Source organism: Trichechus manatus, unplaced genomic scaffold, assembly GCF_000243295.1.
Source record: "Trichechus manatus latirostris isolate Lorelei unplaced genomic scaffold, TriManLat1.0 scaffold00052, whole genome shotgun sequence".
NCBI lineage: Eukaryota > Metazoa > Chordata > Mammalia > Sirenia > Trichechidae > Trichechus > Trichechus manatus.
Window position 1 is genome coordinate 4,321,459 of NW_004443988.1, and position 21,386 is coordinate 4,342,844.

The following is a 21,386-nucleotide window of genomic DNA, read 5'->3' on the forward strand; positions in this document are numbered from 1 at the left end:
ACCACCCGTCTGTCAGTTGAGGCTTGTGTGTTGCTATGATGCTGAATAGGTTTCAGCAGAGCTTCCAGACTAAGATGGACTAGCAAGAAAGGGGTGGTGATCTACTTCCAAAAATCAGCCAGTGAAAACCTTATGGGTCACAAAGGTCCAATCCGAAATGACGATGGGGATGGGGCAGGACTAGACAGCGTTTCGTTCCACTGTGCACGGGGTCAACATGAGTAGGGGCCGACTCGACAGCAGTTGACAACAATTTCCCGTGAGGCATTTGCCGATTCCTAAGCTGAAGGGAGCAAGAGACCGAAAGCCAGGCAGAAAGTGACAGCTAAGCAGGAAAACAAAGCAGGGCCCCCCAAGAGGAGGACTAGACTTTCAGTGAAGACCCCTGAAGGCTATTTCCAAGGGACAGGGACAAAACAGAAACAGACCAACTCTCATATGGACTGAAGCTCGACCTCAAATCATCTCAACCCCACACTGGATCAGGCCATCTGCCCCTACTCTGACTACCTGCCGTTAGAATAAATCCTCTCTGGAGAGAAGCAGCATCATTCAGAGCTGCTACTATTTTCATACACAATATCCAACACTCAAGAAAAGGGCTCGGCATCCTGGGAGAGAGGACCAAAAACCAACAACAAAAAAAGCACGCCTGTGGGTATTCCAGATATTATGGTGGTCAGTCAGAGGCTTTAAAATACCGTGAAACCTGTGAAAACTGGAATGTGATGGGACAGCCTTGTTTTTCTGGGTCTCGCAAGTTTTCCACCTTTGAGGGTGCAGTCTTACCACTTTTCTATTACCCTCTATCAGCGGAAAATACTTGTGTTTTCCTTCTCTGACAGGTTTCCGCCTTACACAGGTTCAGGCTTTTGCAGGTTTTACTGTGAATGTTAAATATGCTCAAAAAATAGATGACAAAATGGAGAATTTAACCAGAGAACTGGAAGCTATTTTTAAAAAAATCTAGAACTGAAAGAAGTACAATGCCTGCAGTTAAGGATTCAATAAATGAGTTTGAACGTAGATTTGACAAAGCAGAAGAATCAGAGAACCTAGTGAACTTGAAGTTGGGTCAGTAAGAAACATCCAGTCTTGAAGCACAGAAAGAAGGAAAATGGAAGAGACAGGAAAAAAAAAAACACGAGAGGCTCATGGAACATGGTGAAAATGTCTAACAAAGGTAGCTAGAGTTCCGAAAAGAAAGGAGAGGATGGGGGCAGAAGCAATAAAAAGATAATGGTTGAAAATTTGCAAAAACTGATGAACTATATCAAACCACTGATTCAAGGAGCTCTTTGAATACCAAGCACTGTAACAACAAAGAAAACTCCTAAGCACATCACTGTAAAGCTGCTGAAAATCAAAGACACAGAGAAAATTTTGTAAGCAACCCAAGGAAGAAAATGTGCACTGACTTTCAAAGAACAGCGGCGCTCCTGACAGCTGGCATTTCCACAGAAATGACGGAGGCCAGGGGGTCACGGGTGATACCTTCAAAGTGCTGAAAGTTCAAACCTGGCAAGCTAGTTCTATATCCAGCAAAAAGTATCTTTCAAAAGTCAAAACAAAACAAATACATTTCCAGGCAATTGGAAATAGAGAAATTTACTGCCAACAGACCTGCACCAAACGAAACAGTAAAGGAAATTCTTTAAGAAGAAGGCAGGAGAAAAAGGATGGAATGGAGAGCAACTGAGAGGGTAAAAATGTGGGTAAGTGTAAATGAATATTAAGTGTATAAGATAATAACAATCATGTCTTGTGAGGTTCAAAACGTAGGGTGAACTGAAATATGTTACAACAAAACCCTTCCACCGAACCCAGACCTCCTTCCTGGGGCCAGGTATAGGTTCTGCTGGTGCAGGGCTGTGAAGAAAACGCAGAGTAGCACCAGTGTGGTCAGGGCAGGCTGTGGCGCTCCCTGCTGCTCTGCATTGTCCCTGGCTCCTGGATTCCCCCAGGGTGGGGGTATTGGCTGGGCCCCAGGCTCCCTGCACTAAACTGCCCAGAGGGAGCCTGTGGGCCCTGGACACTGAAAGGGGGCCTTCCTGGCCTGTCCAGCATGGCCTGCCTGTTATTGTTTCCAATCTCTACAGGTTACAAAGCACGTCTGCCTGTTTCTCATTTGACCCTTAAGAAACCCTGCAGGACAAGTGTCAATAGCTCCACTTTGCAGATGAGGAAAGCGAGGCTCTAAGAGGTAGGTGCTTGTCTAAGCTGTCTACACAGACAACAGCAGACCCAGAGTGGAAAGCAGGGCCTTCCTCACCACATCAGGAAGGCGCCACCAACCAAGCTCTGTTCAATGTGATTGCAGCTGCCCTGGATCTCACACTGAGACAGACAAGACTGACACACATGGATGTGCTGAAAACTGCCAGGATAAGTGGTCACACATGCACTTTCTTAATGCCGGGAATCCAAGAGGGATACCTCCATAGCATGAGAGATCAGATGCGAGTGAGAAACAAGGCAGTATAAAAAACAAGAGACTGAGGAACGCCCTTCAAGGGGCTATAAAGCTAGCAAAGCAAGATTCTTTTAGTGCATTCAAAGCAGTAACAGCAGCAGCAGCAGCAGCTCCTTGATAACCACAGGATAGAGGGGTGAGGAGAAGGAGGGCAGATACGATGGATTGCTAAGCCTGGGCCTTTATCACAAGAGAAGTCAGGGAAATTTCCCTTCTAAAACCTGTCTTCTAAAAGAGGTGAGTCCGAAGCCCAGCTCAGAAGCTTCTAGATCTCACTGGCAAAGAGAGAGAAAATAATTCTGGGTCAGAGGAAACTGGGACCCATCAGCTAAGTGACTACTGTGCACCTTAAATAGCACTGTTTAGAGAGTGTGAGGCCTGCTAACGGGCCCTCCAACCCCCAGGCAGAGGGTTCCAAAAAAACCAAAACCAAACCCACTGCTATTGAGCCAATCTCGACTCATAGCAACCCTACAGGACAGAGCAGAACCGCCCCATAGGGTTTCCAAGGAGCAGCTGGTGGATTTGAACTGCCAACCTCTTGGTTAGCAGCCAAACTCTCAACCACTATGCCACCAGGGTGGCCCCCAAAATGACAGTCCCAACTGCCTGACTGGCAGGGTCTATGAAAACAGCAATTTTAGTGAACCTGGAACAAACTTAACCTCCCGAACACAAAATGACATTGTTCCCAGATGGAGAGCTCATCTATTTTTAACTTACTGGAGTTTGTTTTTGAAGGGGAAATAAACCTATGGATAACAGGAAATTGGTGCGTGTAAATTCTGGAGACCGTCAAAACGTATTTGAGATGAATCCAGACCAAAGACTGTTTAAAAGACTGAAGTCACACAAGAATGGGGAGGACTGCCGGGGTCATGGATTAGGCTGGATTAAAGCCAGTAAACAAAGAACAGGGATAGGGAGGCACGTCTCTACGTGGAAGAATGTAAACGGCGGGGCCTGGGGACTGGGCCAGTCTGACTTCTTCATAAGTGACTAAGAACGGGAAGTAAGTGGGGGAGACTGCCCTGCATGTGGAGGAAACGCAGCACTCCCGGGTGGAGGGTGTGAGGCTGCTGGGCCTTCACCCAGGTCTCCTGAGGCTGTGGGACAGGCCGAGACCCCACCAGCCCTGCAAAGGCCCAACCTACCACAGTGAGAGGGCTCTGAGCACACAGTAGGCGTGCAGTGAGAATCTGCCCCTGAACCAGAGCAGGAGCCAGAGGAGGAATAACACAAAGTGATGCCCGTGGAGAAAAATAATTCAGAATAAATGAACAGAAACTTTTCACCTGAGGAAGGAAGACAGTGAATCACTGATGCCTGCCTGGGCAATGCATTTCTCTGAAGACATAAGTTTTAAATTAAAAAACAAAAAAAACAAGGAAAGAGGGAAGGTTAAGCTCAAGCACAGGGAAGAAGATTTAGGAGTGAGTTTCAAACAAGAGAGGCTGATGAGTCCCGGAAGGTCCCTGAAGTCCAGAAGGAGCCTCTAATGATGAGGAGCCCAGGAGGCCAGCTTTAGGACGCTAACGCCTGATCCTGGTGGATGGGCTCCAAGCCCCAGGTAGTCCCTGGGGCTGCTGCACTGGGCTCCACTCCCTCCTGACAGGCCCCAACTGGCCCAGGCCCAAGGCTGCCCCTGAAGAGTCTCACCTGCTGCTGGCTCTGCTCCTCCAGGTTCATCTTCACCTCCAGCGACTGGCGAGCCTCCAGGAAGGCCTTGCGGTGCTTGCGGTCTGCCATATAGTAAGACATGATGCCCACGATGATGGCGCACAGGTAGAGGAAGACGTTGGCCAGGATCTGGACCCCAAGGGAAGAGAAAAGGACAATGGTGAAGGCAGGCCTTCAGGAAAGGGGATGGAGGAGGGGCCAGGCAGTGACCAAAATCACCCCCCAAGTTTCCCGGGTCCAGGGAGAGCCCTAGCAAACCCTGTGACCTTGGTTGGATGGGGTAGGTCCCTGAAGCAGACCCTAACCCACTTGCCATGGATGGGTGAGGCCCACCCAAGACATGGCCCCAGGCCTGAAAGGCACAGGGGTTCCATGAGACTCCAGGTGCAGGTCTGCGAGGCCAGTTGAGGGGCTGCTGTTCACCCCTGCTGCTTCTTGCCTTAGCTAAGCCAGCCAATCCCCTCGCCTGGGAGACCTGAGCAGTCTCAGTTATTCATTCATTCATTTGTTCAACTAACACTGTGCAGTTATGTGCTCTTAGGCCCCGTGCTGATTAGCTGGAGAAGAGGGGTGAGAAGGGCATATGTTACGGATTGAATTGCCTCCCCAAAATATATGTGTTGAAGTTCCAACCCCCATACCTGTAAATATGACAGGTTGTAAATAGTTTTTGTTATGTTGATGAGGTTATAACCAGAGTATTAGTTGTTGTTAGGTGCCACCGAGTCGGTTCTGACTCATAGTGACCGTATGTACAACAGAACGACATACTGCCCAGTCCTGTGCCAGCCTCACAATTGTTGTTATGCTTGAGCCCATTGTTGCAGCCACTGAGTAGGGTGGAGCCTAAATCTAATCAGATAACCATATCTGCCAATGGGGCCTGGTAGATAAGTGGTGCCTCATAAAAAGAGCAGAGTAGACACAGAGACGCACACAGGAGGAAGACAGATGCCGTGTGAGGACCCGTCTACAAGCAGACACCAAGGATTGCCAGCAGACACAGACACTAGGAGAGAGGCCACAGAAGGAATCAACACGGCCAAGACCCTGACCTGGACTTCCAGTCTCCAGAACTGTGAGAAAATAAGTTTTTACTCTTTAAAGCCACTGGGTAACTAAGACAGTATACAAAACCCAGGTCCCAGCAGCCAGGAATGTGCAATTCCAAAAGCTGCAAAGAGTTTGGGATGTCCCGGGAGCCCTGGTGGGGGCCTGGCTGATTCAGCTGTCACAGTGCCACCTTAACATGCGTGCTGTGGGTTTAGAGATTTCTGGGATCCACATGCATCCTCTCAAGCAAACCCATCCGCAGGCCAGGATCAGTGTCCAGTTCTCCTGAAGAACCGACCTGAAGCTGCAGGAAGGGGGAGTGGGGCTGTGGGACCCAGAGCGCGCCCCCTGCTGCCAGCTCAGTGCATTTCACACAAAGGGCCGCTTGGGCATTAAGAGCCCCTTCCCCTGTCCTGGCACCTTGCAGACACCACCTAGGTGTCTCCTAGGTCAGTAACCCACTCCCACAGCTGCTGGGACTGCAGACCCAACCGCCCTGGCAGGCTCCATCTCTGACAAGGCGCCATTTGGGCTGGACCAGGTACCAATTCCTCCCACTTTTTCAAGACCACTGGAGGCAAGCCTTCCCCCAGCAAGGCTGCTTCTCAGTCTGGTTCCTTCCCACTTCCCGCTGCCAGCTCCCCACCCTCCCCCTGATTCCCTGAGGCCCTGCGGTGGGGAAGGACAAAACTCCCCTCTGCGGGGTGGTTTCTTGGGCTTAAATCTGGGGTGGAGAAGCAGAAGGGAGGCCGAAGAATTCCTTAGCTTCTGGCCCTAAAGGCAGAAAAGGTTGGCCCAGGTGAGTGTTAGGAATGCTTCGCCTCTGGCCATGCTGGGACAGGTGAAAATGCAGGGAGGTCAATTTTAGATTTTTAAACAGTATGGTTGAATGGACAATAAGGGAGGTGACTTCTGACATTAATTTTCTGGGCACTCTGGGTGATGCTGTAGCCCTCTGAACTGTTTCTGTGTTTTCTCAGGGCTCATCAGTACTCATCGAGGCCCCCAGCCACCACCATCACACACCCAGAGGAAAAATCCGCTGACCCATTGCCGTTTCCAACATAACGACCCAGTGGAAGGCTCCTGAACTATTCGTACTTGGTCGTGGAGCTGGGCCCAACCCGTTAACCAAACCCATTGCTGTGGAGTCGATTTCTACTCATAGTGAACCCATAGGACAGAGAAGAACTGCCCTATAGGGTTTCCAAGGAGCTACTGGTAGATTCGAACTGCCAACCAAACCGATCTCTTAACCACTGTGCCACTAGGGCTCTGCTAGGCTTAGGGACACTCAGTAAAGGCCCACTGAATACGCGAATTAACCACTACATGAGGTGTGTCTCGGTGCTGGCTATAGAGTCAGAGGGTGCAAATTTCACCAGCTCCTTTGATGGCTGGTTCCAGCATCTAATGACTCACTTGTAGTACCCTTGGGCCCAGGCAGCCTCATCACCTACACCACTTGTGGGGCAACTGCCTTTTCAAAGTCTTATGGAACGCCCCCTGCCCCTCCTGCACGGGCGCTATACCACCACTCCCCATCCAAGTAGTTGATATCAGTATGGCCTCAAGCCACATATTAAACACCAAACAGTCTGAAAAGCTGCCAGCTTGTGCTGAGTCAAAGCAAATCTAAAGCACGACCACGCTGGGTCTCAAGGCCAGAGTCTGGCCTGGTGTCTGGGAACACCCTCCTACAGGCTATTCAGCCTTGGAAACCCCCTGTCCCAAGGCTCACAGTGCCAGAAGGTGGGCCGGGCTGATAAGACAAGGTCAGGTTGGTGCCCTGTGCATCCACAAGGGAGCCCTGGGTGGGGGTGCCGTGCAGCTGCACTCTGCCAAAGCCACATAGAATCCAGGTAGAGCAGCTGCAGGGCTGAGGACCTCTGGGTTTACTGGGCTCTGGGTGCCAGAGGTCAGATGTAAGCTGCACACAGAGGCAGAGGCCAACTGGGAACCAAGCTTCTGGGCTCGGCACCTGCACAGATGTGTGTGACTGAACACCAAGCTCTAGATCAGGAGGGCTGCCTGGGCCCACACACTGCCCCTGGCGAGGGCATTTCTGAAGCTAGCCCTCGCCCCAATTAGCCTTGGTGGTCACGCTGGGCTGGGGAAGGCCTCTGAGCTCTGGAACCTTCCTCCTCCCCTCCCCCAGGCCTTGCCCAGCCACCTCCCAGGGATGCTTCTGCAAAGTGTAAAGTCTGAGCTTGTGTCAGTTGGGAAAGACTGTGATTATTACTCCGTGGGGTGTCTACCCAAGAACAGACCTGACGTGCAGTCAGAAAAGCAGCTATGGCAAAAAGGCTTCAGAACCAGTCACAACCAGAGATGACAGCCCAAAAACTGTGACAGGGACTGGGGTTTGGCCCATGCCTGGTGATTCTCTGTGCCGGACACCATTTCTTTCACTGGACTGTAAGTATTTTTAAATAGAATCCACTCTTGCACTCCACTTGTAGGTACACACAGTACGAAAAACAAACTCAGGAGGGGGCCTGGACTTGGGCTCTGCCCTCACTAGCTGGTGACCTCCAGGTCAGCTGGCCTCTCTGAGCTCAGTCCCTCAGATAGCTGAGGGGTGGACTGGCTCACCACTCCAGTCCCTCCATCCCTCACCCTGTGTGGTCCTCATCGGACCTCACTTCTGAGGGCAGAGGCTGGCCTTAGGATAGCCTGTCCCAGAGAGGCCTGGACATGGCCAGGCTGGAGGAGTGAGAGGTGGGTCAGTTCCCAGGTTGGCCAGATAGCCATGCTGTCCCAGTTACCCGAAGGTCCCTTGAGTCACAGAGCATCATCCCCTTCCCAACCTGCACTCTGGCTGACGTATGGCCACAAGAAGGCTGGTTACCAGGGATGTGGAAGCAAAGGGCCGTATCTCGGCCATGCTCCGGAGAGTCACATGTGTCCTGCAGGTCCCGTTCTTGCCAGGGAATTCCCTCCCTGCCTCCCGTGAGCACAACTGTTTCTAGGCAATTCTCCCAGGAGTCCCAGGCCTTGGGTTTCTTAGTGCTCCCCCCAATTCTCTAAATTTGCTTCAACTGAGAGAAGGGCCCCTCAGGGGCACTGCTGCTTCTGTTCCACCTTGACAGCTTCTTGCTCTCATGCAATGATGGCTCACAGGGGCTTAGGAGAAACTGAGCAACCCCCATCCCCAGTGGACAGTGGTAGGGAGTCCAAGCTGAGGCCACATGTACCCTGGGAGGTTCGTGCTCAGCCTCCAACCCCAGGGAACAAGCCCAACAGGGAGACGCTGCCAGGCCGAGGAAACAAAAAGCCAGGGAGCAAGAGTCTACTTTGGGGAAGAAGATTTGGGGGCGATCAGGAGAAGCTGCCCGGGTGGTGGCTGGGCTCTCAACACTTACACGTCACAGTGCTAGGGGTAACGGTGACACACCTATGCCTGCCCCCCTAGAAGTGCTGATGCAGCTGGCGGGGCAGATGCGGGCAGCAAGAGTTCGTGAGAGCTCCTGGTGATGCTAAGTGCAGCCAGGTTTGGGAGCCACTCTCTCGGCCTCAGTTTCCCTGCCCATAACATCACCTCAACATCACATCATTATGTCCTAGGCATGTGCTTGCACTCTAAGCGCATTACCCCTTCAATCTGTACACCCAACTGTAAGGTAGGTAACATCATTCCCAAGTTACAGATGCAGGAATTGAGGTGTTTGCAAGGCCTCACAACTAGAGGGGTCTCTTCCTGCCCTCACATCCTATCATTCTATGGTCCAAACCCCACCCTAAAAGCACTCCTCAGATTAACTCTTTACTTATGTATAGCCCCACCATTTTCCAGAAAGGATATTAGACATTTTTAAAACTAAAGTGAAGGTACCAGCCATACAGCACTTATAGGGGACTGCACACATTTATAATCTGAAACAAAGAAGTCGGGCTACAGATTTTCCACAGATTTCACGCATGATGGTGGTCAGCACAGGCAGTCCCCAGGTTACGAACAACTTCACTTACAGACAACTTCACCTTGCCCTTCAATGTTATGTAAATCTGCCCTCACTTTGAAACAACTGAGCCAACCCCTACTCACAACAAATTCTTCATCACGCTCACCTTCACTTGCTGCATGTGCAGCTTTTAAACCACTGAAAAGGCTTCGAGCCTTTTCTTGCACTAAAGTGAGGCTAAATAAAAGCTGTACGGACCTGTTCTGACTTACCTACAAATTCAACTTAAAAACTCATTCGTAACCCGGGGACTGGTATTGCTAGGCTCCTAAAACTCAGAAAGTTCCTCTTTTGTATTTATAAATGTAAATGTGTCCCACTTCGCAAATTCTATGTGCTCCTCAAGATAGGTTTGTAAAGATGAGTCTGTCCATTCAGGATGAGCCCAGCACCGTGCTGGCGCTGAGGACCTGCTGTGATGATGACCTGTTCTTCCAGGAGCCCACGGTGGGGGAAGAGGCCCAGGGACCAAGCAACGGCCCCCCTTGGGGAAGGTATAGTGATGGGGGAGGAGGAGGGGGTGCTGTCATTTCTCTAAAACAAATCAATGATTATTGCTCCTCACTGTCTTTTAAGAACCCAGGAAAAAAGTATGCCGTGAGGGAACACATGAACCCCAGTAAGAATGTGAAATGTCACCATGACAACCAGGTTTCTCCAAACTGAGCCTGGAGGTCTGCCGGTCTCAGACTGATTCTCCCATGCTCTTACCCCTGGGTAAGAAGGTGGAGTGGGGCTTCCTTTTCTCCCTCCAGTGCTGCCCTCCTCACACCCACTACTGCACATTCCCCACCAGCGTGGCCTGCTCTGTGGCCCAGCCTTGCCCATGGGAGGACTTCCTGGGAGTAGACCCAGCACAGTAGTGTGGCCTCCCCATGCCTTGCCCACCTGCAGGTGCCCCTTCCACCCTGAGCGCCTGCTCAGGCCTCCCGCCCACTCTGAAACCTCCTGATCGTACCATGCACAGCTCCTCCCACCCCATGCTCTCCTGTCTGCGCCAGTCCTGTCGTGATCTGCCCACAGGCCCGCCTCCTCTACCAGACCGGGTGCCCCGGGAAGGTGGCACTGCTGTCTACCTGACCCCTGCAGGCCCAGGGCCCATTCCGGCCTAGTCTATCACCAGGTGCTCAGGAAACCAACAGCTGTCCGCTGACAGGTAAAACCCTGCTAGCAGACTCCCCACCACCCGCTGACCCTCACACCTCTGATGAGCAGGTGGGAAATCCAGCCTTTGCTGCCCCAGTCTTCTAATTAACATTCCACCTTCCACACCCCCACCCCTCCCCGGCCCCACCTCCCCCGCTAAGATGAAGAATGAGGCTCCATCACTCCCCTGACGACCCTCCAGGCTAGGACAGGCAGGAGAGAGTGGAAAATGCCCACGATATAAGGCAGAGGTACAGAGGAGGTTCTGAATGGCCGGGGGATCACATCCCATCCAGGTATCAGAGAAAGACAGGAGTCTCTGGATCACAAAGTCAACGCTCTGATACCACATTCAGTGAACAAACATGCCAGGGAGACTTAAGCTGTCTCTGTAATTATTAATAACAAGTTCTTACAGGAGCTGAAGCACTGAGGATTCTGCACACACACGGCATCTGGCTGTGGGAATGGGTCTCTCCCTACTGGACAGGATAGGGCTCCCTGGCCTGGCCAGCACTAAGGTCAGTGAGCCACTTGCTGATGCTTGGACCCTTGCTTCCCAGTGTGGCCCCAAACCAGCAGCAGCGGCACTACTAGGGGCTTGTTACAAATGCTGACTCCTGGGTCCCTGCATTTTCACAAGGTCCCTGGTGACTGCTCCACACATGTATGAGGTGGAGAGTCCTGCCCTAGGGCATCCTCCCGTAGCCTGGGCGGCACACCCAGGCTCTCTGTGCTGACCGAGGTGCCCAGCCACTGGGATCTCCCTATTTGGAGATCTTTTTAAAAAGCTTTCTTAATCCTAAAGTTATTTTCTGGAAGTAACTTATTTCAGTATATATTTTTTAACACGACATTTAAAAAATAAAATGATTACCCTTCAGTCAAAGATTAGACAGGACCATAAAAGAAACAAAAATACACATAGCTCAACCATGTATACAAGACTAACTGGGCACACCAGCCCAGGGGCACGGATGAGAAGGCAGGAGGGGACAGGAAAGTGGACAAATGGAAATGGGAAACCCAAAGTCAAGAAGCGGAGAGTGTTGACACACCTCAGAGTAGGCAACCAATGTCACAAAACAATACGTGTATTAATTGTTTAATGAGAAACTAATTTGCCCTGTAAACCTTCACCTAAAACACAAATAAAAGAAAATTAATTGAAAAAAAGCTTAAACATAAAAAAAATAAATACAATGAATTAATCTCCCAAGGATGTAAACATTCAGACTAAAGCTTCATCTAGCCCATGAGAGCCTGATAAAATGTTTATAATACCCAATCTCAGAAACACAACCATGAGAAAATTCCTTCACAAAGCCTTCCCTCTTGGAATTTTATGAATCACAGTATCTTTTTTTTAAATTGTTGTACGTTAAGTGAAAGTTTACAATTCCAGTTAGTCTCTCATACAAAAATTTATACATACATTGTTATGTGACCCTAGTTGCTCTCCCTATACTGTGACAGAATCATAATATCTTGCACATTTTTTAACGGCCCATGAGGAAAGGGGGCTGCTCTAAGCAGGGCTTTAACATGGATGTCACCCCACTAGAAGCAGGATGGTGGCTCTCCTGCTGAGGATTCCCGAACACTCCAGAACTGGGGAGAAGAAACTCAGTACAGAAAGCTGCTCTTGGTGTCAGCGTCGGCCGCCAGCCGCCCTCAGAGACCTCATGATGCTCTGCTGCCTCGGGGAAGGCCGCACTGGAGCCTCTGTTCATTAAAACCTACTTAGATGTTTTGGAAAAAAATCTCCAACGAGCTAAGGGGAAAGAAGAAGCAGAGAAGGCACCTCCGAAGGCAACCACCCTTCTCCAACCCAAGAAAGGCCAGCGAGAGCCTTCGGCACCTCCAGACGGTGCAGGTAGGGCCACCTCTGCAGGCCCTTGGAGAGGCCACCTGCGGGGTCCCAGCTGAAATGTCCCCTCCCCGCAAAGGCCATCCCCGACCACCCCCACTCACTCTCTATCACATTTTCCTGTTTTAAGACCAGCAAAGAATTATCTACACTGACCATTCTTTGATCTTTTCCTTGCTTATTTGTCTATTTCCCCAGCTGAAAAGCAAGCTTTATGGGGACAGAGACTTTGGTTCTGTTTCACTGCTGTTTCCCAGCACCCAGGATTGGGCCCGGCACATAAAAAGTCACCAATGATTACTGATGGAGAGAATTATAGGGAGAAGGAGGTGGAGCTTTGAAGTCACACGTGCCTTGGATAAATCCCACCTCTTTCCAGCACACTGTTCGAATGCTGTGGGGCCTGGAGCAAGTTACTTAACCTCTCTGAGGCTTCCCTTCCTCATCCTCACAATAACCCTGGAGACTGCTCTAGTAAGATCCAAAGATAAATTATATTTGACACTACTCAGCACAGGGCTTGGCACAATATATGCTCTTAATAACTTTTTTTTCTTCCAGAAGGGAGAAAGCAAATTAGTACCTCATAATGTATTAGCATAATACGTTAATGAAATTTTACAAGAGCCTTCATATTCATTACCTTATTTGCTTGTTACAACAAGCCTCACAACAAGAGGTAGGCAGGGCAAAGTGTTACTATTCTCAGTTTGCAAATGAAGAGATTTGAAGTCTAGAGAAATCAGGTCACGAGCCCAGAGTGTCACAGCAGTGCTGACATTGGAACCCAGGTCTTCTTTCTCCAAGAATCCAGTGCTCTTTCTCCTACATCACTGTTTAGAAGGCCCAAGGGCAGCTGAATTGTGCAGCTGGGAATTGTGCAGAGTCTAGGATAAGTCCAAGGCACCGCGGACTCCCCAGTAAGGACCTGGAGCATCTGGGCAGGTGGGGAGGAAGAAGCATAAATTTTAGAGACAGTGGGCTGACTCACGTGCTGCTTGAGTAAACTCTATAAGCGACGCCGTGCCGAGAGAGGTTCTGGGATCTCCAATAAACAACCCTAATGAAGGCTCAAGCTTGGGGGCGCTGTGCACACATCCTTCAAAGCTGGGTATTCATCAAGTTTCCACAACTGCCTAAAAAGAAACGGACCTCAAGAAGCTTTCTATTTATAAAATATCTTGTCCATGCCTCTGCTAAAGAACACTCAATGGTCACTCTCATCCAAAACAAAGAAAACTTTCAGGATAGGCACCTAGCCTCCTTGACACGTTACACAAGATCCTTCGTGATCTCCAGGGTTGCCTGAACAGGCTGGAACATCCCAAGTTCTACTCTTTCCTATAGGGTCATTATCAGTTGCAAAAACATTAAAGCCGTACTTTTTTTCTTGCATGAACCCAGGGAACAGAGCAAAATCTTTTGGGACTCTGGGACTCCTTACTTTCCAGTTCAGAAAATTAGTGAGATCTTGAGAGTAAACCTTTTTGCACATTCTCAGCTGTAGACACCAGCGTCACTCTGTTCTCCTGAATCAAAGCCCCCTTCTTGGGGATTTGATTCCTCTTTTTTCTCTCCCCCAGTGCTTCCAGGTGGGTTGCTCAACAGTTCCCCTCTTCCCCACAGCCTCTCAGAGCATGTTCCCAGGGACATCTGGGATTTTTTTTTCAGTCACTGGTCCTGACTCAGTCCTTCAGCGATTATTCCTTAGTTGTTATTTGTCTTAGTTATCTAGTACTGCTTTAACAGAGATACTACAAGTGGATGGCTTTAACAAATAGAAATTTATTCTCTCAGAGTCTAGGAAGCTAGAAGTTCGAATTCAGGGTGCCAGCTCCAGGGGAAGGCTTTCTCTCTCTGTCAGCTCTGGGGAGAGGTCCTTGTCATCAATCTTCCCCTGGTCTAGGAGCTTCTCAGTGCAGGGACCCTGGGACCAAAGGATGCACTCCACTCCTGGCTCTTCTTGCTTGGTAGTAATGAGGTCCCTCTCCTCTCTGCTTGCTTCTTTCTTTTATATCTCAAAAGAGACTGACTCGAGACACATCCTAATCCTGTAGATTGTGTCCTGCCTCATTAACGTAACTGCCTCTAATCCCGTTTCATTAACGTCATAGAGGTTAGGATTTACAACACATAGGATAATTATACAGATGACAAAATGGAGGACAACCACACAATACTGAGAATCAGGGCCTAGGCAAGTTTACATACTTTTTGGGGGACACAAATCAGTCCATGACACTATTTTTCTAGTGAAGTTTCAGAACCAGGTACAACATCATCCCAAGCAGAACTTGTTAAAAATGGGGTGCCTGGGTGCCTGCTGAGTGCCAGGAATCTGCATCTTTGCACTCCCCCAAGTGATTCTCTTCTATTGAGTCACTGTACCTGGTGGTCTAATAAATATTAAAGCAAAGCAAAGATCCTCCAACATTCCTGGTTCGTGAAACCAAACTCTCTACGTATGCAATTACTGTAGGTCATCTTCCGACGCCTATCCCCTATTATTCTTCTGTTCATTTATTCTTTCGCTATCTGATAATCATCTGAGCCTTGGTTCACCCTCCCTGAGTCAGGGTACCTCCTTACTGTCTTTCTCCCGTCTGACCAGCATCTCTTTCACGCATTCAAAGCCGCTTCCACTGAGAAGTTTTCCATCTGGTAATGCTGTTTCATGTCTCTTGCATTTAATTCAGTGACCCTGGTTTTCAATTCAGATTTTAAGTCACCTTCCTGGTTTCCTTCTCCCTGTCGCAACCACTTCTCCTATTGCCCCCATCTCCTGGCTCTTTGTAAAGCTAGCACATGATCACCATCACAGACGCTCTGGTTTGGAAGGAACTTGCCGGGTAATGGACAGGGCTTTTATTGCCCTATCTTAGTCACATGACAAATAAAGGCTTTCACATTCCAAAATTCAAATTCAAAGCCCTGACAAACTATTGCCTCGCCTAAATTTCAGTTTTGCAGCCTCAGCATTCTTGAATTAGCTCCACCTAAATGGGCCCCCTTACCCTAGTTCGGTGGTTCCCAACCCTGTCTGCACCTTAGAATCAACTTTTTTTCTTGCTGTCAAGTCGATTCTGACTCATGGCGATCCCGTGTGTGTCAGGATAGAACTGTGTTCCATAGGGTTTTCAATGGCTGATTTTTCAGAAGTAGATTGCCAGGCCTTTCTTTTGAGGTGCCTCTGTGTGGACTCGAACCTCCAATCTTTTGGTTAGCAGCCAAGTTAACCGTTTGCACCACCCAGGGACTCCTAGAATCATCTAGTAGCTTAAAAGCAAACAAAAAAACCTTGCCTGGGCAACACCCCAAAACAGTTACCTCAGAGGCCCAGGCATGAATACTTTTAAAAAGCTCCCAGGCAATTCTAAGGTGCAGCCAGGGGTCTCCCCTTAACCAGCCCCAATCTAAAGGTCGCATTTCTGCCAGCCAAGGGATGGGACCACATCTCACCCAACTCTGTCCGCAGATAACTAGAACAGCACCCAACACAGTATAAGTCCTTAGTAAATTTTTGCTGAACGCTTGAACTGATGCCAGCCCGTCCTCCCTGTCTCTTAGGCTCACACCTGCACGATCTGTCTCTGGTATTCCTTTCTGCTGCTCCAGTGGGTCATTAATTCCATCTGGTCTTTCCTGACGAACGCCCCTGTGTCTTCACTGTTCCCACCACCACCTGGCCCAAACCCTTACCCTCCCAACAGGGCTGGGGAAGAGACTTGCTTTCTGGTCCTACCAATCCACCTACTGGTCCCACAATCCAAAACCCCAAAAGAAACCCACTGCTGTTGAGTTGATTCCAACTCATAGTGATCCCATGGACTTTCCAAGGCTGTAAAATCTTTACGGAAGCAGACTGCCACATCTTTCTCCAATGGAGCCGCTGGTGGTTCACCGAACTTTTTTTGGTTAGCAGTCAAATGCTTTAACCACTGTGCTACCAGGGCTCCTTGGTCCCATAATAACCATCCAAAAATATCATTTTTGCAAATGTTGCCTCCTACTCAAAACACCTCAATAGCTCCCAATTGTCTTAATAGTAAAGGTCAAAATCCTCATTCTGGCATCTGAGGTCCAACATAATTTGGCCCCTATGAACTTTTCTAAACGTCTCCCACAATTTCCTGATGTGAGCCATCTGCTTTAGCCAAACTGATGCACTCAGTCTGTCCTACAGCCAGGAGGACTCCAGACATCTGTACAGGCTGCAGGCCACACTGAGAGTTCTCACAGTTTTCCCCTAAAGTACCTCCAACAGCTCAACTGAAAGCATGCCCTCCCTGGGGAGGAAGCTTCACATTTTCCCTTGATGATCTCAATTTTTGCATTTTATTCCATAAAACCTATGTTTGTATTACTATTTTTAGAATATTTAAAAATATTTGTCTCTAAGTAAAGCAGATGTGTCTGTCTACCATAGCGTAAGCTCCACTAGAGCAAGGACAAAATCTGTTCCAATCACCACTGTGTCCTCCAAACCAAACCAAACCCCACTGCCAGCCGTCGATTCCGACTCTCAGCAACCCCACAGTACAGAGCAGAACTGCCTCATGTGGTTTCCAAGGTGCCGCTGGTGGACCTGGACTGATAACCTTTTGGTTAGCAGCCAAGCTCCTAACCACTACGCCACCAGGGCTACCCAGCACCAAGCAAATGCCTGGCATATAGGCGGCTCTCAATGACTAATGGGTGAAGGAATGGATAAATGGGGGGTGAGGGAGAAAGGAAAAAAGGCAGGTAGGAAGGAAGGGAAAAAACGCTGACCCTCACGGTGACCCCATGACGTCACGTGCGCACGCAATCAACCCACGCCTGCCCCAACGTGGAAAATCACCTCACTGAAAATCCTCCCCGAAAATCCTCCCCTTCCGCCTGGCCACATTCAGCCCTTCCTTCAAAATCTAGCTGAACCTTGCCTCCTCCTGGAGCCTTCCTTGACAATCCCATCCCTGAATGATCACAAGTTCCCCTGGTTCCTATGTTTGATGAAGTGGGACTATGTTAAAGATGAATTATTAAGAGAAAGGAAGGTTTAAAAATGCAGCCATGCTTCGATCTCCTTTTTGTAAAAATGAAATAGATAGGTCAGACGCAGAAACACTAATGATGGTTATCTTGCCGGGGAGGGAGAATTTCCAGACAATTTTTCTTTTCTTCTTTTTGCGTTATAATCTTCCCAGTACCATATGGTACTAGTTGCTGCCGAGTCCATTCTGATTCATGATGGTGACCCCCTGTGTGGCAGAGTAGAACTGCTCCACGAGATTTTCAGTGGCTGATTTTTCAATGATTTGTCAGTGGCAGCCAAACCTGTGAACCGTTTACACCACCCACAAGCTCCAATCTTTCTGTAATGAATACGTATTCCTACTGTGAAGAGACAATAAAGTGCAATAAGGGCAATTTGAAATTTTGGATTGTTCCACTCACTTGGAACATCTTGACCGCCAGCAGAATCTGGGGACTTTCAGGACAGAGATGCCTGTCTGTGGAAATCTTACAGAGTACCTGGGTGGCGCGAATAGTTAAGCACTCGTATACTAATCAAAGGAAACCCTGGTGGTGTACTGGTTAAGAGCTACTGCTGTTAACCAAAAGGTCAGTAGGTTGAATCCACCAGGTGCTCCTTGGAATCCGTAGGGGGCAGTTCTACTCTGTCCTTTAGGGTCACTATGAGTCAGAATCGACTCGACGACAATGGGTTTGTTTGTCTTATACTAATCAAAAGGTTGGTGGTTCAGAGAGGCGGGGGCGAGATGACAGAGTAATCAGACAGCTGCCTATGTCCCTCTTACAACAAAGACCTGAAAAAACAAGTGATTTGATTGTATATGAATATCCAGGAGCCCTGAACAAGGCAAAGTTGAGGAATTGGACTGAGTAGTGGCGGGAGAGAGAGACGGTTCAGAAGCAGCAAGGAGTTGCCTGCCCTGACCCGGTGGAAGCCGCAGCCCTTCAGCCCGGCTCGGCTCCGGGTGTGCAGTGAGGTGGGCATACAGCTCCGCTCGCTTGCTTGGGAGGCAGTTTCCACATCAAGAGAGATCCAGCAGCAGAGATTCTGCTCAGACACTCCAAACCAGTGAAAAGCAGAACTCAAGTGGCTAAAGATAAGCACGTAGGTGTGGTCTTAGGCAGGGATTTAAAAAAAAAAAAAAAAACCCATTTGGGAAGTACCTGTCTCCCATTTATCTCTGCCCTCCCTGCTCTGCACTGGGTCCCACCAGCTTCGGCGCTCTGTGAGTCCTCTGGGCCGGAAGTAGATCCCATAAGGCGCCCTGAACCATTCTCCTGGCCTTGGAGAGGGAACAAATTAAGAGGGGAAAAATAAGCTACTGGTTCCCCTAAGCCAGGAACTCAGGGTTGGCACAGATCGTTTGCCTAGGCACAGGCATAAGGGGTCCACAGACTTTGAGTGCCTTCCACCCCTGTATAGATTTGTGTGGACCCACCTCAACAGTGTAAGCCCTTACTACCACAGTACAACAGGGTAAACACCTGAACTCTGACTTCAACTGTTTCAGCTGTGAAGTGGCAGATTTCTGACGCTTGACACTACTCTACCCTTCAAGCAGGTGCCTTACCTGTCTGCATCAGGGGCTTGAGGACTAGTGGCTCCACCCACGCCACCTAGCCACCTGCTACAGGGGTCCAAGAATAAGTGGTGCCCCTCAGTCCTTACAGCCAACAGAGTAGGGTGCTCATACTCTGGCTGCAAAACTCACCTATCTACTCACTCTAGGGAACAGGGACATGCTTTCCTTTCAGACACTCAGGGGCAGATGTCAGCCCCCTGCCTTGATCAGCACCTGACCCCCTACTGCAGCCAGATACCTGTGCCTACGCCAATCACCCACGCCTCTCTAAGACTGTAGGTGAGAGCCTGCACCACACACTTGGTCATCGACTGCCTGGACACCTGAGCTGAATCCATACAGGAAAATTTAACGGACTCCTGGGCACACATACTTAGGTACAGACCTAACTACCTGGTGACAGGATGTTAGAGCTTCAAAGGCACCAATAATCAAACTAGCTCACACAAGCAGCCTATTTGGGCATATCAAAACAAGACGCTGGGATACACTAAACAAATATAAAACAAAAATATAATAACTTATTGACAGCTCAGAGACAACAGTCAATATCAAATCACATAAAGAGGCAGTCCATGATGGCTTCAGCAAGCTCCCAAAATAAAGAATCAATAAATTTTCTGGAGGAAGAGAATTTTTTGGAATTATCAGAGGCAGAATACAAAAGATTAATATACAGAACTCCTCAAGAAATTAGAAAGGAAATTCATTAAAATGTAGAGAAATCCAAAGAACACACAGACAAAGCAGTAGCGGAGCTTAAAAAAGTTATTCAAGAGCATAATGACAAATTTAATAGGCTGCAAGAAGCCATAGAGAGACAGCAATCAGAAATCCAGAAGATTAACAACAAAATTTCAAAATTAGACAACTCAATAGAAAGTCATAGGAGCAGAATTGAGGCAGTAGAAGTCAGAACTAGTGACACTGAAGATAAAGCACTTGACATCAACTTATTTCAGGAAAAATAAGATAAAAGGATTTAAAAAAATGAAGAAACCCTAAGAATTATGTGGGACTCTATCAAAAGGAATAACCTACGAGTGATTGGAGTACCGAACAGAGAGGGGATTACAGAAAATACAGAGAGAATTGTTGAAGATTTGTTGACAGAAAACTTCCCTGATATCATGAAAGATGAGAAGATATCTATCCGAGATGCTCATCAAACTCCATATAAGGTAGATCCCAAAAGAAAGTCACCAAGACATATTCTAATCAAACTTGCCAAAACCAAAGATAAACAGAATTTTAACAGTGGCTAGAGATAAAAGAAAAGTTATCGACAAAGGAGAGTCAATAAGATTAAGCTTGGGCTACTCAGCAGAAACCATGCAGGCAAGAAGGCAATGGGATGACATATATAAAGCCTTGAAGGAAAAAACTGCCAGCCAAGAATTATATATCCAGCAGAACTGTCTCTCAAATATGATGGCAAAATTAGGGCATTTCCAGATAAACAGAACTTTAGGGAATTTGCAAAAACCAAACCAAAATTACAAAAAATACTAAAGGGAGTCCTCTGGTTAGAAAATCAATAACATCAGATAACAATGCAAGACTAGAACACAGGACAAAGCAACCAGATATTGACTCAGATAGGGAAGTCACAAAAATACATCAAAGCTAAAAGATTGAAAATAGAGAAAAAGAGATATCAACATGTAAAAAATGACAACACTAAAACAAAAAACTAGACAGATTTTTCATATGGAGGGTAAATCTGGTTTAAACTTAGAAAAACAGGGGTAAATATTAAGGTAACCACAAAGGAAACTAACAATCTTACACCTCAAAATAAAAAACTAGAAAAATATAAAGACTCAACAAACACAAAATCAACAACAATGAAAAAGATTGAAAAGAAAATACAAAAAGAAAAACAACTCAGCAAAGAAAATTAAGGGAAACAAAGAAACTGTGAACAACACACAAAAAAAGACATCAAAATGACAGCACTAAACTCATACCTATCAACAATTACGCCGAACGTAAACAGACTAAATGCACCAATAAAGAGACAGAGAGTAGCAGATTGGATAAAATATACGATCCGTCTATATACTGCCTACAAGAGACACACCTTAGACTTAATGACACAAACAAGCTAAAACTCAAAGGATGGAAAAAAATATATCAACCAAACAAAACTCAAAAAAGAGAAGGAGTGGCAATATTAATCTCTGACAAAATAGACTTTAAAGTAAAATCCACCACAAAGGATAAAGAAGGACAATATATAATGATTAAAGGATTAATACACCAGGAGGACATAACGATAATAAATATTTACACACCCAACAACAGGGCTCCAAAATACATAAAACAAACTCTAGCACTGAAAAGAGAGATAGGCAGCTCCACGACAGTAGTAGGAGACTTCAACACACCGCTTTTGGTGAAGGACAGAACATCCAGAAAGAAGCTTAACAAAGACAGGGAAGAGCTAAATGCTACAATCAACCAACTTTATCTCATAGGCATATACCGAACACTCCACCCAACAGCAGCCGAGTATACTTTCTTTTCCAAAGCACATGGAACATTCTCCAGAATAGACCACATATTAGGCCATAAAGCAAGCCTTAACAAAATCCAAA

The 21,386-nt window shown here is 47.8% G+C and overlaps 1 protein-coding gene across 1 annotated transcript in view; it reads right to left on the minus strand.

The window, feature by feature from the left end:
* Nucleotides 1-21,386, minus strand: part of ADCY3 (adenylate cyclase 3) — a 119,759-nt gene that overhangs the window by 48,153 nt on the left and 50,220 nt on the right. The window contains exon 2 of the mRNA XM_004377567.1: nt 4,133-4,282. Coding sequence (XP_004377624.1) covers nt 4,133-4,282 — 150 coding nt within the window. The remainder of the gene's footprint in view (nt 1-4,132; nt 4,283-21,386) is intronic.